General features: G+C 39.5%; 2 protein-coding genes and 1 long non-coding RNA gene across 15 annotated transcripts in view; 2 read left to right on the top strand and 1 right to left on the bottom strand.

Annotated features, from left to right (window-relative positions):
- Positions 1–4,564, bottom strand: part of LOC126374140 (transient receptor potential cation channel trpm) — a 323,537-nt gene extending 318,973 nt beyond the window's left edge. For all 9 annotated transcript variants that reach the window (XM_050020602.1, XM_050020606.1, XM_050020604.1 and 6 more), the window contains exon 1: positions 4,286–4,564. In XM_050020602.1, coding sequence (XP_049876559.1) covers positions 4,286–4,375 — 90 coding nt within the window. In that variant the 5' untranslated portion in view covers positions 4,376–4,564. The remainder of the gene's footprint in view (positions 1–4,285) is intronic.
- LOC126374253 (uncharacterized) overlaps positions 1–17,510 on the top strand; it is a 260,701-nt gene that overhangs the window by 172,178 nt on the left and 71,013 nt on the right. The window lies entirely within an intron of this gene.
- Positions 3,976–17,240, top strand: LOC126374229 (5-formyltetrahydrofolate cyclo-ligase). 5 transcript variants are annotated; one of them, XM_050020740.1, is made up of 5 exons: positions 3,976–4,122; positions 13,428–13,553; positions 15,723–15,975; positions 16,536–16,663; positions 16,916–17,240. In XM_050020740.1, exons 2-5 carry the CDS (start codon positions 13,437–13,439, stop codon positions 17,006–17,008), a joined length of 591 nt encoding a protein of 196 aa, XP_049876697.1. In that variant the 5' UTR covers positions 3,976–4,122; positions 13,428–13,436; the 3' UTR covers positions 17,009–17,240. The 5 variants fall into 5 exon arrangements, with proteins under 5 accessions (XP_049876697.1, XP_049876696.1, XP_049876698.1 ...); XM_050020739.1 differs by lacking the exon at positions 3,976–4,122 and adding an exon at positions 4,626–4,783; XM_050020741.1 differs by lacking the exon at positions 3,976–4,122 and adding an exon at positions 5,366–5,388.

Genomic DNA, 17,510 nt, shown 5'->3' on the forward strand with positions numbered 1-17,510 from the left:
ACGTCACGTCAAAAGTTGACTTACCGCTTGCTAATATAATAATAATGTATTTTTATACCAGAGCCGTTTTCCTCAAGATAAAGCATTTTCCATAGCATCATAAAGTACGTTATATCCCCTAAACAAAGCCAAAACTAGGCTGAAAGAGAGATAAGAGTGTTACGATTATGATATACTTCAAAATAACAATGATTTAGTCGATGTTCGAAAAAATACGTCATAAATTTCGCGGAAAAAGTTCCATTTTTGAGGGAAAATTTGCATTTCACGCAGAATGTGAAGTTTACAACATGTGCACTTAGCAAAAAGTGTACATCTCATAAAGAACTTTTTCAAATTAGTCATCATCATCTTCCTAGCAAATTCATACTCAATAATATCTTTATTCAGTTGGTAACAAGGTTAAAAAGGCCACATCGAAGCAATTCATCTCAAAAAGCAACATTGCACTTTGATATTTGGATATATAAAGGCAAGTGCGCAATGCAAACAAATGTCAAATAGCAATATTGCTTTTTAGATGAATTGCTTTTATGTGGCATTTAACCCTCAGGCCTGTTGTCTTAAACGTTGTACCAGGTCAAAGCCTTCAGCGCTCCCCATTTATCCGGCCACGTCACAAAGTCACGACAAAAAAAAAAAGATATTGCCTTTTTAACCCCCAAGGTTACACTTTGAATCGTAAATTTTTACATGATTATAATATGTCAGCCGCCTAAAACTACCGCAGTTTCTAACATCCTGTACAGCCGAGGATAAGTAGCTGCAAAATACCTAGGTTTAGCGTTATTCCGTTTTTCACGGGGTCTGCTTATTCAAATTCAAAAATATCTTTATTCAGTAGGTAACATAGTTGCACTTTGAATCGTCAATTTTTACATAACAAACGTCTCATCCGCCTAAAACTACTGCAGCTTCTCACTATCTGTATAGCCGGGGAAAAGAAGCTTACCTAACCTAAAGACTTGACAGGTCCGGTCTTTTACAGAAGCGACTTCCTGTCTGACCTTCCAACCGCAAGACAAAACCAGCCCAATACAGGTTAGGTCACATACCACCGAAACGCATGTTTCAAAGTGAGCATTTTTCAAAATTCATAACAATTTTTATAGTGATATTACTGATATAATAAATACTTTTATATTGTTCTGCAGGCTCTGCACGGCTACCGCGCAGCACGCGGCGTGAATTATATCGAGGCCTTCGACCAATAGCCGTACAACGTCTTTCTACGTAGACAGCATTCGCTGCCTTTATTGGTCGAAGCCCTCGATATAATTCTGAAGAAATATTACAGCTAAAAGTGCGCATTTTGCCGAAGTGTACGCTTTACTAAGTGCTCATTTTGATAAGTGTTTCTTTTGCGAAGTGCACAATTTGCATCCATCCCAACGTTCGATGCACAATAAAGAGTAAAATGAAAAATTTCAATGTTCCATACAATTTCATAACATTACACACACACACATTCATACACTCTCAGACAATCTACATGTGTGCCACATTTTGTTGGTGGCGCTGCTGTGGCACCACCACGGTGTCTTAGTGAAACACAGCCCTTAGAATCACACCCTTGGGGTTACATCTATCTTAATCCACCAATAAATTAGGCAAGTTGTTTTCTAGTTTATACATCACATAACACATAATAAATTCACACCCGTATTCCCTAATGGGATGGGCAGAGCCACAAATAATCAAAGTCAACCTGCAGCTACTGTTGATAGGAAGTCCTTAGATGGACATGATGATCGTAATGGTGACAATGGATCCCAACTGGGGTAGTCAGAGTTACACCCATCGCAAGATGAACATCGAACTAAGTACCCACACCTCACGGAGCTTTCTGTTCTTCTATCGTGTGGGTTGTGAAGTGGATTACCAACCCCATCAACCCTGGTGTCAAGGTTATTATTGACCCGCCGTACGTAGGCCCCTGACATGACTCATGTAACGACTACGTACTTACATCAGTAAGTAGTAACGGCTTAACATGCCTTCCGAAGCACGGATCATCTTACTTTTTGGACAATCAGGTTATTAGCCTGTAACCTCCTAACCAAACTAGGGATCACAAAGTGATTTTGGTGATTATTTCCCACCGGGATTCGAACATGGGACCTCCGGATCGTGAGCACGACGCTCAGCCACTGGACCACGGAGGCCAGCTTTCTATTACAGCAACGTGATAGGTGGTGAGCCAACTGTGCTAGTGAAAACTGCACTTCAGATAAATTAATATCTCATTGGCGAAACTTCAGCACCGGGGTTCGAACAGGCGCTCCCCGATTGAGAAGCAACCCGGTAAACCACAGGACTACACACACACATAAACAGCCTATATACGTCCCACTGTTGGGCACAGGCCTACCCTCAATCAACCGGAGGGGGTATGGAGCATACTCCACCACGCTGCTCCAATGCGAGTTGAAGGTGTTTTTACGGCTAATAGCCGGGACCAACGGCTTAACGTGCCCTCCGAAGCACGGAATCATCTTACTTTTTCGGACAATCAGGTGATTCAAGCCTGAAAAGTCCTTACCAAACAAAGGACAGTCTCACAAAGTGGTTTCGACAATGTCCCCATCGGGAATCGAACCCGGACCTCCAGATTGTGAGCCTAACGCTCTAACCACTAGACCAAGGAGGCTGTTACCACAGGACTACAGTAATAAATAATAGACCAGAATACCACAATATGAGTTACAATATGAGTTCTTTTCCGCCGAAAAGACAAGGGACGGGTAATCGACAAGCATAAAATTTATGGATCACACGTCAATTTTAAGCACAAATCTAAATCTAAAACCGACAGAATTAAGTTGACAGCACACGTCAAACGGTTTGCATACCAGCGAGACACTTTTTTGATTCGCCCGGGTTATTCATTAATTTACTCATTCTTCCTAAAAACAAAAGCTGTCAATCATCCGTCCCTTTTCTTTTTGGCGGATAAGAAAATGACAGGTATAACTTAAAGTAAAATTAGGAGGTGTCTGCAGGAATCGGGGCCAATAAAATAATATACCTAAATATCCTTATTCCTCAACTATTTTGACATTTGTCGCATTGCTCACTACATTCACACAGGCGTTATCATACCTACATAATCAACACGGTATCCTATTGAAACTGTTATACCTACCTATCTAATTGTTACGATAACAAATGATAGATAGTAGGTATAATATAATGAGACTCCAACAAACAGAATAAAAATAAACTATAGGTAACCTATCCCTTTTGGGGTGGGCAGAGAAATTCTTCACCAAGCTGCAGGAGTTTTAACACGTTCACCGAGTAACTGAAAACATAATGCCAACCTCTCACGTGCAATGTTATTTTTCGATAGACACACTAGGTAGGTATGGCAAGAAAAATATGCCCCGCATATGGGTCATGCACGTTTGATATTCAAATTTATTGCCTCATAGATATGTGGTTCGTATACAGTGAACTTGTTAAGTATGAAACACTCATACCCTACTTAGATAGGTAGGTACCTATCTATTACAAAAATTCGAGTAGCTTATTAAAATGACATAAGTGTAGGTATGACAAATTATATTAAATAGGTAGGTAGGTAGAAATGTTTAAAAAAAAGATTTTTTTTTATAATAGGAATGACGCTCCAGCTTAAAAAAGGATGATGGAAGGAAGCAATAGTTACCTAATATACCTATTTTTTTATTTTTGTTAATTCATTTGCCGTGTCCAGTTTCACAAGTTTTAATTTCTCAAAAAGCTCTATGATATTGTCACCTATTAGGTATTATTTTGTCGATTGTTCGAAATATTCATAAATATTAAACGCTTACAGACATGTTTTTTTATTCTATATCATAGACAAATTGCGTGATAAGTAGAAATACTGCAAAGTTTCGCCCAAATGCACTTGAATTGACGTAAATATTACGGCAAGTCGTAAGCAAGACATTGGCGAATTTCAGCGCAGTGACATGTGTCCAGTGTAGTGTATACTACACATTGTAGAATACTGTGTTCATGAAATCATCAACGTAAACAAGTGCCAATGGCAACTGTTTAGCTGTCAATTACTACACATTATCAACCGCAACATTGAACATACAAGTTTTATTTTATCATCACAACAGCACAACGGTAAGTCAGTATCACACGAGCCAACCTTTCAAATCTGCTTAAATTTACATTATTCAGTTACGAAAAACATAACCTAAAATTGGTTTCCCCAACGCAACAAGGTTAGGTAGTGTATTCCACGCCAAAACATTCTCGCGATAAACAAATGCGAACTCAAACTCACCGTCTTAACCTCGCTACTGCTGGACTTGGCATTAGACATCGCCTTTATCATCCTGCTGGAGTTATCCAGCAAACACTTTTGGATACTCATGGCTCCGTTATTGTAGACACAATCACAATAATTCACATTGCCACTGAACTAACACTAACCCATTGAGACACAGCAATATCACATAGTGAACGGAGCGCGTTAGGTTATATCCATTTGACGTAAGAAAGTTTGGTTGGTTGGCGCGGTCGACGGACGTACACACGCGGTGGCGGCGAGACGTCGACTGCGGTCAAACCGAAGTGAACACAGGCAGGCTCACAGCTGGTCCGCAGCGCTGGCGCCCCCTGCCTCGCAAACAAAGACGGCCGCGACGGGTTAACACCACACACAGCCACACCTATGGCAAAAAACGCCATACATATGAAAAAACTATAAACGCGAACGGCCGCGCCAGATAAAGTGCCGCAGTGGAGCGAATTGGAGAGCAGTTCCAAGCTCCAACTATTGGTATGTTGCTCTATTTTATTTATTTGTGAAACGAATAAAATGCTAGATGTTTAAAGTCATTTGAAGTTATGAACGTTTTATTTATACTCAATATCATTAGCTTATTTTTAGTAAAAAGTTTTGTAATTCCTTCCACAACTCTGTGGCCAGTAATTAAGCACATCTACTCTACATCACATTACCTGCATGACTTTTAACCTAGTTTATGCATCTAATTAACGTAAAATATTTTAACAGCATTTTTATTTCGAACTACGTAGGTAGATTAATAAAGAGAAAAATACGGAACATATTTATGAGAATAAAGCAAATGTGTATGGTAGAGTCATTTATTACTCTAGCCATAGAGGCGGCCAATCAACTCGTGATAACTAACACTTCAGGACCCGGATACCGACCGCGCCGTTGTGGTCGACGTTTTCCCTCAATCAGCGCTTATCGCTATCGACCCACTAAGGTAGATTCATCATCATCATCTTCCTAGCAATATACCGTTTTTCACTGGGTCCGCTTACCTAACCTGAAGATTTGACAGGTCCGGTTTTTACAGAAGCGACTGCCTGTCTGCATTTCCAACCCGTGAAGGGAAAATCAGCCCAATACAGGTTAGGTCACATACCTCATAAACGCATTTCTCGGGTACGTGGGTTTCCGAAAGATGCTATCGTTCACCGCTGCGCTGGGCACGTGATAATCATTTGTGATAATAATTGTGAGTTTGTGACCTAAACATAAATTTGAAAACATTTTCGGAAATCATTCATACAATATAGGTACTTATAAAAAGAAGTTATTTTTTCTTTACCTACTTTCTCTACGAAAAACATTTTCTCAATGAATAAATTATGCATAAAGTAACCAGAAAGACAAATATACTGCGCCTCGTAACGAATGGTTTCTATTTAAGATATTTATGGCCGTCGCTCCCATATTGGGGCAGTTACTATGAGAAGAAATTACACTATTTGTTACTGAATGCAGTAACTTAGACTGTACTATAGGAAAAGAGATAAAAGCTCACGACTATATTAAAGAATATAGTTGGGCTAGTTAGAGTTACATATCCATCGCAAGATGAACTGAGTACCTATACTTCACCTGACTTTTGATTACGGACTCGACTCTAATATATAGACGTAAATAAACTCACAAGAAAGTAATAATTAATTATTAAATAAATAATTAATTGTTTTCTTAATTAATTCATTACCTGCTGGTCACCGTGCAGGTCACCACATCGATCTGTGCACCCTGTTAGGGAGAAGGGCGTGATTTATAACTACTTTGCTTCATTAGATCTTGTTCCAGTCATTCTAAAGTTTATGCAGACAGATATAACGTGTCTATCTTGGTATAATTATCTCGCGTTGACAATTCTCATACCTACTTTTATAAAAAGAATTCAGTACATTGCGTTTTCGGTCATACATAATCATTAACACATCCGGTTCAAAATTTGGAGGTCCGGGATTCAAATCCTAGTCGTAATAATCACAAAAAAAAACACTTTGTGATCCCTAGTTTACTAAGGGCATAGCAGGCTGATCATCTGATTGTCCGAAAGTAAGATGATCCGTGCTTCGGAAGACACGTCGGTCCGGGTAACTACTAACTCATGTAAGTTAGCAATCGTTACATGAGCCATGTCAAGGGCCTTTGGCGACTCTATAATAACCCTGACACCAGGGTTGATGGGGTTGGTAATCCACCTAACAATCCACACGATAGAAGAAGAAGAATTGTGAATACGTATAGAGTTGTCCACTCCAAACATAATACACTACTCGTGCGAAGCCGGTGTGGGGGGGCGCTAGTCTACAATAAGTCACGTCAAAAAAACTCGTAATGTATGTTATTTCCAAACCCCTCATCTCTCCGTGTTGAAACCGCAACGCGAATTGTTCAGTTTCTTAGCTAAGTAAACTAATTAGTGTCACGAGATAACGTCTCGTGATAAAGGGTTATCCCTGTTATTGACAATTTGTGCAAACGTTAATTTAGCGCGGAAAATTCACGCAAAGCTGAGTTACTGCGTTTAAGCTCTAGACTTGAGAGATCCTTGAATTCATTTTCAATTACCTGTATACGTAAATCGTCGCCTTAAAACCACTTTAGCGCCATTTTGAAAAATCACATTCGGAAGTGATTTTTGTTAACACAACCTCGCAACAGACACGACAGTTACAATAAAAAAAATGTGTCAATTTTTACTCGCATTGAAATTAATTGACATACCAATCCCAACGACCATTCCAGTAGTTGAGCGTTGGGCTCACAATCCGGAGTGTCCGGGTTCGAATCCCGGTAAGGACTTAACCCAAAAATTACTTTGTGATCCCTAGTTTGGTTAGCACATTACAGACTGATCACCTGATTGTCCGTAAGTAAGCTGATCCGTGCTTCGGAAGGCATGATAAGCCGTTGGTCCCGATTACTACTTACTGTAAGTAGTCGTTATATGAGCAATGTCAGGAGCCTAGGTCGGCTCAATAATAACCCTGACACCAGGGTTGATGAGATTGGTAAGCTACCTCACAACCCACACGATGGGAAAGACAGAATCCCATATATATATTTTTTTTCACTGTCAATGTTGATTGTCGTAATAGTTTTATACAGAAAGAAAGAAACATTTATATGCAATTGACATGTCGACAGTCATAATCGTTTGCAACTTGGCTAAGGCCCCTGCTAACATTTTGTTTCAGCACCCCTTAAATTTATCAGTAGATTAAAAAAAGATAGGTATAATTTAAAATAAAATTGGATGGTGTGTATTGGAATCAGCACCATTGTTATGCTAATCTAATATCTTTGTAGAAGTGATAGATAACATTTTGCCTATAACGGAGTATAGCTAGTAAAGTCATGAGCAATATCATGTACCCACTTTAGAACCCTGTCGCACTATCATATTTGACATTTAATGAGACTTACGGAGGAGCTCGGTGGCGCAGCGGTAAACGCTCTCGGTCTGCGATTGTTGAAGTTAAGCAACTTCCGCAAAGGCCGCTCATAGGATGGGTGACCACAAAAAAAAAAGTTTTCATCTCGAGCTCCTCTGTGCTTCGGAAGGCACGTTAAGCCGTTGGTCTCGGCTGCATTAGCAGTCGTTAATAACCATCAATCCGCACTGCGCCCGCGTGATGGTTTAAGGCCCGATCTCCCTATCCATCCATAGGGAAGGCCCGTACCCCAGCAGTGGGGACGTTAATGGGCCGATGATGGTGGTGGTCGTGAGACTTACGGTTTAATTTGTCAAAAAAGTTAATGTGACATGGTTTCAAAGTATATACATATTAATACTCGTGACCGTACGAGACACCTTATCTGAAGATAATGGCGCCGAGCCAACTCGACGGCAAGTCGTTTTACCATACATATTAGTGCAGGAAGTGGCTCTTAGATATTATGGAGCTGAGGTATTTAGGAGTACTTGCGAAAACACAGACTGATAACTTGATAAGCTTTAATAGAAAATAAGGTAAAATCAGCCTCCATGGTCTAGTGGTTAGAGAGTTAGGCCTGGGGACCTGGGAATGGGGACATTGTCGACATCACTTTGTGAGACTGTCCTTTGTTTAGTTAGAACTTTTCAGGCTCAAATCACCTGATTGTCTCAAAAAGATAATTCCGCTCTTCGGATGGCACATCAAGCCGTTGGTCCCGGCTATTAGCTGTAAAAGCACCTCCACCAATCCGCAGTGGAGCAGCGGGGTGGAGTATGCTCCATACCCCCTCCGGTTGATTCAGAGGAGGCCTATGCCAAGCAGTGGGACGTAGCAAATCCGTAGCATACTTACTAATTATTACAAAATTTACTAATTTGATATCGCGCGACGTTAATAAACTGGACAGGTTGGGGTGAAAATGTGTGACACCGTAACGAAAAAAAATTAGAACGTTTACTTAATTGTAATAATAAATAAAACACGCCTATGCAATTTATCCTATATTCGTATCCAATGTTGTATTTACCTATTAATTGATTCCGAAAAATCCTGTTACACGGCTTGCGTCAATTAGATATTTGGATTATATATATGGGACACGAAATAAAAATAAATGAAACCGATTCCCGTCTAGATTTCAATTAAACAATAACATTGGACGCAATTCGCAAAATCAAAGAGCAAAAGCGCAGTCACTGAGCCCAGCGAATTATTTGTAAACAGTGGTGAAATTATGAACCATTAGTTGTCATAATTGTTCGGTTCACGACAAGGGGTTCACGAACAAAATGTAAAAATGTCTATTGCAAAGAATAATACTACGTCCATAAGTCTATTGGTTTTGGTCAAGTTTTGGCAAAGGGAACTTAGCCCATACAGGCTAGTCTTTGGTCATCTTAATTTTTTTTGCAGGTTTTGGTTACTATAAAGAAGTAAAGAAGGTATTGTCATAGACAAAGATAGAGACTTCTTTCTTAGCATCCAAAATGGACGCATAATTAATATCTTCTTCTGTTAAAAAAGAAAAATAATTTAAAAAATACAAAAAACACTGTGATTTATAAAATATAAATAATATTGAACAAAAGTGTAAAATGTGTATATGTGTGAGAAACAATAAACCTTTCAAATGTTACTTTATGTTGTCGTTTAATTAAAATACCAGCACACCAATTCAACGATAATTAAAACGCCACAATAATTATAAAATTTATGTTTTTGTAGGTGCTATTGTCTAATAGAGAAACGACATGTAACCAGAAGGTCTTAAGTGCAACCAGTTAATTCATTACTTTGCAAGAAACTGATTGGACTTTTGCACCTTATCGTGCATGTTGTGGGAGTGCTAGTGAAATGCAGTATATTAAATTAGCAAAATTAAAATCGTACCAATTTTTGACTCAATGTGGCCTAAGGCTTTGCTACATACATACATAAACTGACGCCTACTTCCCACCGGGGAAAGCAGAGACTATGGAATTCCATCTACTTCGATCCTGACACACTTCTCTTGCTTCCTTCACATTCATCAATCGTTTCATACACGCCCGCCGGTTCAGATGAGCATGATGGTCTCGCTGGTATGCAAACCGTTTGACGTGTGCTGTCAACTTAATTCTATCGTGTTATTAGCCAATGCAAAAATTGTATAGGGTTGATTTTTTTAGATTTGTCGATTACTCGTCCCTTTTCTTTTGGGTGGATAAGAAAATGACAGATATAACTTATATAAAATAAAATTAGATGGTGTTTACAGGGATTAGCACTCATCTTGATTTTACCATTAGCATAAACATTTGAATACATTGTAAATCAAAACTGAATCCTATTTCCAATACCGAGCGAACCAATACGAAATAACGAACAAAATTCAATCAGTCTGGCTATCGCAATGGTCAGCAATTTGCGTGAGCGCGATCCTATCAAATCGGGCCCCGATGCATGGCACCCGCGACGCGATAAAATTCGTTCCAATCAATAGACTTCATTCATTGTCTTGTGGGGGGTTAAAAACGAAACGATTCATCTAAAAAACCTTGACATTTGCGCATATAAAAGTAAATACGCAATGCTAACAAATGTCAAATAGCAATATTGCTTTTTTAAATGAATTGCTTTGATGTGGCTTTGATGTGTATTTAACCCCCTGTACTAGACTGGAAGTTAATAAAAACCATGGATCGCCTCAGGCTGCTTGTCTTCACGGGCAGGTGAAAGCTGATAATGTTCTCTGACATGCTATATCATGGACATGAGTTGATCACCTCTCACAATACTGACTATCAATTCATCATATCCCATCCACCTTAAGAGTTTGTATCAAAAGTGACTGCTAGTTGTCTTGATTGCTTGTGCCTCTATCTACCTCATAAGGGTTGTTGAACAATAGAATCGGCTTACGCTATCTGCATGCCAGTAGATGCGTTTATTGGACTAAGAATCATCAACGCAATTATCATGGATAGACTTGTTGAAGGCTAATTTATAATTTTAGCTATGTCATGGCAAGGTGATAACACCTTATCTTTCTTGTCGTCAGCCTTATGGATGACGACATGACAAGAAACTGAAACAGCAACACACATCCCCCTAGTATTATCCCGTTTTTCACAGGGTCCGCTAACCTAACCTGAAGATTTGACAGGTCCGGTTTTTTACAGAAGCGACTGCCTGTCTGACCTTCTAACCCGCGAAGGGAAAACCAGCACAATACAGTATAGGTCACATACTTCCGAAAATGCATTTCTGGGGAATATGGGTTTCCTCACGATGTTTTCCTTCATCACGAACTAAACTGCAACAGCAACACAATGTAGGAGGAACTAGAGGAACTCTCCAGTGTGCTTGCGTTATATGTCGCGCCTCGGATGCCATGCTTCACTGGCAGACGTAGTCAAAAAATACTTACGTACTTTTTAAAGGAATTTACATTTCAACGGATTTAGGTACCTACTGGAGATGCTTTCCCATTTTTGCTGGGTAGTGTCTAGCCATTGTATTGTTGATCGGGAGCAGTGTACTGAAAGTGACTTAGAAAATATTACTTGCGTTTTCTGCGTATCCTTTTAGGTAAATTCCTTTGTCGAGTCTGATTTTTTTGTGGTATTTTTTCACATTTAGATGTAACAATACTACGTAAGTACCTATAGAACGGTAATTCGGTATCGGGCGTCGACCTCACTCCCTCTGGGTCTTACTTTAGTCTTAAATGGCTGTAGGCCGCTAAGGAGTAAAGGGGAATACGCGGACCGTCTGTCTCTAAGAATGAGAATTTTGTATGGAGTGCACCTCTACATCCAAATCACAGCTGTTAAAAGAAATAACCGATATTTACATAAATTAGAACTCCCATTTACAACAATGGAGTTATGCAGATCCGGTCCTCACTCTATGGCTATTCTAATCTACAATAGCATCCCTAACTATATGAAAAAGGAGGAGAACAAATAAATAAATAAATAAATAAGTCCTCTCTTTATAGCCAATGCTCAAACATCTTTTTTGGGGTTTTAGTCGATTCGGACCGTTGGCGTTTTAGATCGCGGGCGAATCGACTCTCTTTATGTAGGACTAACGTGCGCAATGTGATAAAATTTTGTCACGCTTTGTCGATTGGTGCTAATATGTGATCCCAAATAAGTCATGTTGTTTTGTCAAAATACGAACAAAATCACGTGCCACGCATGTTAGGGAAAAAAGCAAAGTTATACGTATATAAGATAGGTTTCTATACAAAAATTAAAATAAGTATTCTCGCCGTTCTTTAAAAGACAATTCGATCAAAAATCGTTACTATTCTCTCCTTTTTTTCACTCCAACTTTCAATCCTTTAAGGTACTGCCATCTACCGGAAAATACAGTTTCAATCTGAAGAAAGAGCTCGCTCACTCACATGTACTAAACAACAGTACAGTATGTGTATAACGTAGTTCCATTATAATAAACTAGATGGTGCTGATTGGAACTAAAATGCGAAACCACATTGAGGATGAGTGATATGGCAATATAGTTTGTTATGGTTGCAGTAGCTGTTGAACAGTGACTTTTGTCGGTTGATACGACAGGTTACCGTCAACAGTCAATCATTCCTATTGGGTTATAAGACAGTTTTGTTTCATCAGCCATTTTTTCATGTAAGCCTAACATTTTCTTACATTTCTGTTATCAGTGTGGGTTACATTTTATCATTCGTTCTGTGATAACTGGTTTGTGAAAGAAGTATGTAAGTATTTAAGATAAAATAGAATTATTTTATTGTATTTTACAGTTAATCGCTTCTTGTGCTATTTGGTATAAAAGTATATTTTAATTTATGGTATTAAATAAAATGTAATTATTTTAACCCATTGTATTGGTGTAAGTAGGTACTTAAGTTTTTTTTATATTAGGTATAGGGTCGCGTTAGAAAATTAGGAATGAATAATAAAAAAGGAAGTCTGAAAGTAGCGCCGGTCACTGAAAAATTGAGGAGCAACAGGTTAGCATGGTATGGGCATGTAATGAGGAGGGATGAAGGGAATATGATGAGGAAAGTTATGAGTATTAATGGGGATGGATCTATATCCAAAAAAATGTACAAGTAAGTAAGCAATATATAAATATTTATTAATTATGTGTATTGCATTAAACTGCCTTAAAAATACCTAGGTTAATGAGCAACATTCTTCTGCAAAAGTACGAAGAAAATGTTTTTTTTACATAGGTAGGTACCTCCTAGCATTTTCCCACGTTACTGGAATGCCGTGCTCTCTGCCTAACTTAATGGGAGATAGGTAATGGCCCCGATTCCTGCAGACACATCCTAATTCAATTTTAAGATAATATAGCCGTTGTTTTCTTATTCGCCGAAAAGAAAAGGGACGGATGATTGACAACTGTTAATAAATTTCAGAATGAAGAACAACCCGGGCGAATAAAATAGGCATCGCGCTCATATGCAATCCGTTTGACGTGTGCTATTCGCTTAATTCTGTCGGGTAATTGGCCAATATAAAATTTTGGAAGGGTTTATTAAATTTCTGCCTAAAATTGACGTGTGTTCCATAACTTTTATGCCTGTCGATTATCCGTCCCTTTCCTTTCCGACGGATAAGAAAATGACAGGTATATATAACTTAAAATAAACTTAGATGGTGTGTACCAGAATCAGTACCAGTATGTATGTATGTTTCCCATGTCTTATTTTCTTTCAGTTAAACACAATGGGTCCCATAAAGCCGAACCCAGCGAAGACACTTCTCCGCAACGAGATAGCGGCCCGCATAGCAACGCTAAGCACAGAAGAGAAGAAACGACAGTCGAAGGCTGTTTTTGAAAAAGTATGTCTATATCGTTTTAACAACAACCCACACGATAAGAAGAAGATACAATTTCTTAAGTATTTTGGGTTCTTTTATACCGCCTTCCTAAGTATTATACATTGTTTTAGGTTTACGCGGTTATTATCATAATTAAAACACATTATAACGGGTTCTTACCGCGTTCAAAGCAGGGATATGAGACTCCCGATATTCCGATATCAAATACATAAACAAGCGGCAAAGAAAGAGGATAGACAGATATGTCTGCCCGTAGAAAATTATGGATCTACATACTCCACTCCAATCTCATCAGTCATCCCGTGATCATGGCACTTGAAACAGTGTCGAAATATCGGGAGTCTCATATCCCTGCTTTAAACGCGGTAACAACACGTTATTATGTGTTTTAATTATGTCTATATCGTTGCCTTTTACAACCCGGACACTTCATACAAACAACCTCGTTATACATAGACACAACACTTTGACATACCTTCGGAAAACGGAAACGGATTACGGAAAATTCCACTTGATATCAACTCAGAATCATGGTCTGAATCATCCCTCAAAGTTTTCGTTACGATGTCACTATCCTGTAGGCACATTGCAGAATTTGCAGACAACTAATTGTTATCTTCAAGGATAAATGATTCCCGGGCTATCGATAAATGTACGCAGATACTGACCTCAAATGTGTCGCATGACGATGACAAAACAGGTTACTTATTTACTAATATTTTGTGATATGAAAATTAAACAATACTTAGGAAAAACACATAATAACGGGGGGATATGAGACTCTCGATATTTCGACAATGTTTCAAGTGCCATGATCACGGGATGACTGATGAGATCGGAGTGGAGTAGGTAGATCCATAATTTTCTACGGGCAGACAAATCTGTCTACCCTCTTTCTTTGCCCCTTGTTTATGTATTTGATATCGGAATGTTCGGAACCATCTGAACTCGCACCAAACTCACTACGACAAACCGCACTCACTGTGTCCTCACGTTTTGTCACCACATTAGGCCGTTTTAAGCTTTTGCTTTTTTTTTTCTTTTTTTTGAACGCGGTAAGAACCCGTTATTATGTGTTTTAATTATGATAATAACCGCGTAAACCTAAAACAATGTATAATACTTAGGAAGGCGGTATAAAAGAACCCAAAATACTTAAGAAATTGTATCTTCTTCTTATCGTGTGGGTTGTGAGGTGGAATACTAACCTGATCAACCGTGGTGTCAGGGTTATTATTGAGCCGCCAAAGGCCCCTGACATGGCTCATATAACGATCTTCTTCTTCTATCGTGTGGGTTGTGAGGTGGATTACCAACCCCATCAACCCACACACGACGAACAATGACGACGACGACTCACTTACATCAATAAGTAGTAACCGGGACCAATCATCTTACCTTCGGACAATCAGGTGATCAGCCTGTAATGTCCTAACCAAACTAGGGATCTCAAAGTGATTTTTGTGATATGTCCCCACCGGGATTCGAACCCGGGGCCTCCGAATTATGAGCCCATTTTATAAAAAGATATATAACAAAATGACAGATATAACTTCAAAAAGAAATATCTGCCACAATCAGCACTACTTACTTACTCTTGTATTCTTACTTAGCGTTATCCCGTTTTCCTGATTAATAAACCTGAAGATTTGACAGATCCAGTTTTTAAGCGACGGCCTGTCTGGCCTTCCTTACCATGATGGGAATACCACCCCATTACAGGATAGGTCAAATACTGAAACGCATTTCTCGAGCTTCTGGATTCTCTCACGATATTTTCCTTAACAGCTGAGCACATGGTAATTATTTATGATCTAAACATGAATATGAAAACCAATTCTAAAGTCATTCACTAACACAGTTGACTCGGGCATTATGGACAGCGATACAGCTCACTACCTATCTCGTTGGTCTAAAAGAAAGCTCGGTGAGGCGTGGGTACTTAGTTCATCTTCTTCTGACTAGCCAATTGGGCTATAGTCGTGAGCTGATTTTATGTGTTCTAAAATCATTGGTTTAGGCCTGTGCTTCGAATCTGCGACCTCAACCTGAGAGTCAGCACCAGAAACTACCCCTACAAAAGCTATCACCAAAATCGTACTTGTTAAATGGCAAATAATAACTGAAACTCTTCATAGACTCCCATAATAAATATCAATATGTTTGCAGGTAATAAACCACCCATACTACAAATCCTCAAAACGTGTGGCCCTCTTCATGAGCACCGATGAGGAGGTGGACACAGCCCCCCTTATAGCCCACGTCATGCAGAGGGGGGCTGCAGCCTTCGTCCCCCAGTACGCAGGGGGAAAGATGAGCATGCTCAGGATTGAACCAGGAGACGATAAAAATATGGCGGTCACGAAGCATGGAATTTCGCAGCACTCCAAAGACCAGAAGAGGGAAAATGCTATTGAAGGAGGTAGGGTTAGCAATTTCTGGATTCTCTCATCGACCCAATTTATTGAGCTGGCAAGGTCCCTGACATGCCAGGTTCGAATCCCAGTGAGGACATTAGGGACATACTAACAAAAATAACTTTGTGAATGATAACTAAGTATACTTTGGTTAGGGCATTGCAGGCTGATCACCCGATTGTCCGAAAGTAAGATGATCCGTGCTTCGGAAGGCATGTTAAGGCTGCGTGATGGGCGGAGATGAGCAGAGATGTGCACGAATCGAACAATCACCGTGAGGGAGAGAGTAACAGGGCGTCTTCGTTTTTCGCTCTCTCGAACGCTGTGATTGGTCAAATCCGCACATGTCCGCTCTTCTCCGCCCATCCCCGCGTCAGTGGAAACCCGGCCTAAGCCGTTGCTCCCGTTTGTTATTTAAAGATGTAAGTAATCGTTATATGAGCCATGTCAGCTGACACCAGAGTTGAGGAAGTTGGTAATTCACCTCACAACCCACACGATAGAAGATGTTAATTCTGCTGGTTGCATATAATAATACCTAATGTCTTCCCCTTGATGCTTCCAGGCGGCTTGGACCTGATCATCGCACCAGGGGTGGCGTTCTCCCGCAACGGAGGGAGAGTGGGTCACGGAGGAGGATATTATGATAAATTCATCGCCAGTCTTAGGGCTAACCCTGAGAAGGCTCCTAAGGTAGACACATTAAATCTCTCTCGTATTAGGATGAAGATAAACAGAGGGGGTCCAAAAACACCACATCGAAGCAATTCATCTGAATAAGCAACATTGACATTTGCTCGTATAAAATTAAGTAGGCAATGGTGCCGATTCTTCACACCATCTTCTCCTCTATGTCCTCGCCCCTTCCCGTTATGGGGATCGGCTTACCCAGTCATGCCAACTTTTCCAACTTCTTTAAATGATATTCCTCTTTGCATTCCACAGGTGGTAGCAATAGCCTTCTCATGTCAGGTTGTGGATGAAGTGCCGATGGATGAACAGGACCAGAAGATTGATGACGTCATCTGTGCCGATTAACTCGTCAAATAAACTTGCTGATATGATGACCGTTTTGACGTTTGTTCCGCTCATCAAGTTGCGTGTTGGTTAATAACTACGCAAAGACATAGAATATGGAATTACTACTTATAGAACGGCAACCTTTCGCTCCCCACCAGTGAACTAAGTTTTGAAACAGCCACACATTGTAAAATTTATTTTTAGCTACCTGTGTATTAGGCTATTTGAAATAAATATTTTTATTTATTTATTTGTATGTCGTTTCCATATCTCGGGCCTACGGAGTCCCGGACTTGGAAGGCGTGCGTGGGACCGAAGCCAACACGTAGAGGCCCCATAAGGCAGTTTAATCATAGTCATAGTCATTTATTGATAATAATAATTACACGTCACAGATATTACAAAATTCAATTAAATTAAATATTACTACGGAATTCAATTACATTAAAATATATTATCAATTACAGGTCGTCAAAACTATCTAAATGTGGTGTGACACCAACCGGCGATTATCCTTGTA

Source organism: Pectinophora gossypiella, chromosome 17 (genome assembly GCF_024362695.1).
Source record: "Pectinophora gossypiella chromosome 17, ilPecGoss1.1, whole genome shotgun sequence".
NCBI lineage: Eukaryota > Metazoa > Arthropoda > Insecta > Lepidoptera > Gelechiidae > Pectinophora > Pectinophora gossypiella.

Bases quoted from the DNA above. Each gene is read 5' to 3' on its own strand.
- LOC126374229 (XM_050020740.1), top strand. From the start codon at position 13,437: ATGGGTCCCATAAAGCCGAACCCAGCGAAGACACTTCTCCGCAACGAG. The intron at 13,554-15,722 runs GTATGTCTATAT...ATATGTTTGCAG, and splicing joins CGAAGGCTGTTTTTGAAAAA to GTAATAAACCACCCATACTA. The intron at 15,976-16,535 runs GTAGGGTTAGCA...TGATGCTTCCAG, and splicing joins GGAAAATGCTATTGAAGGAG to GCGGCTTGGACCTGATCATC.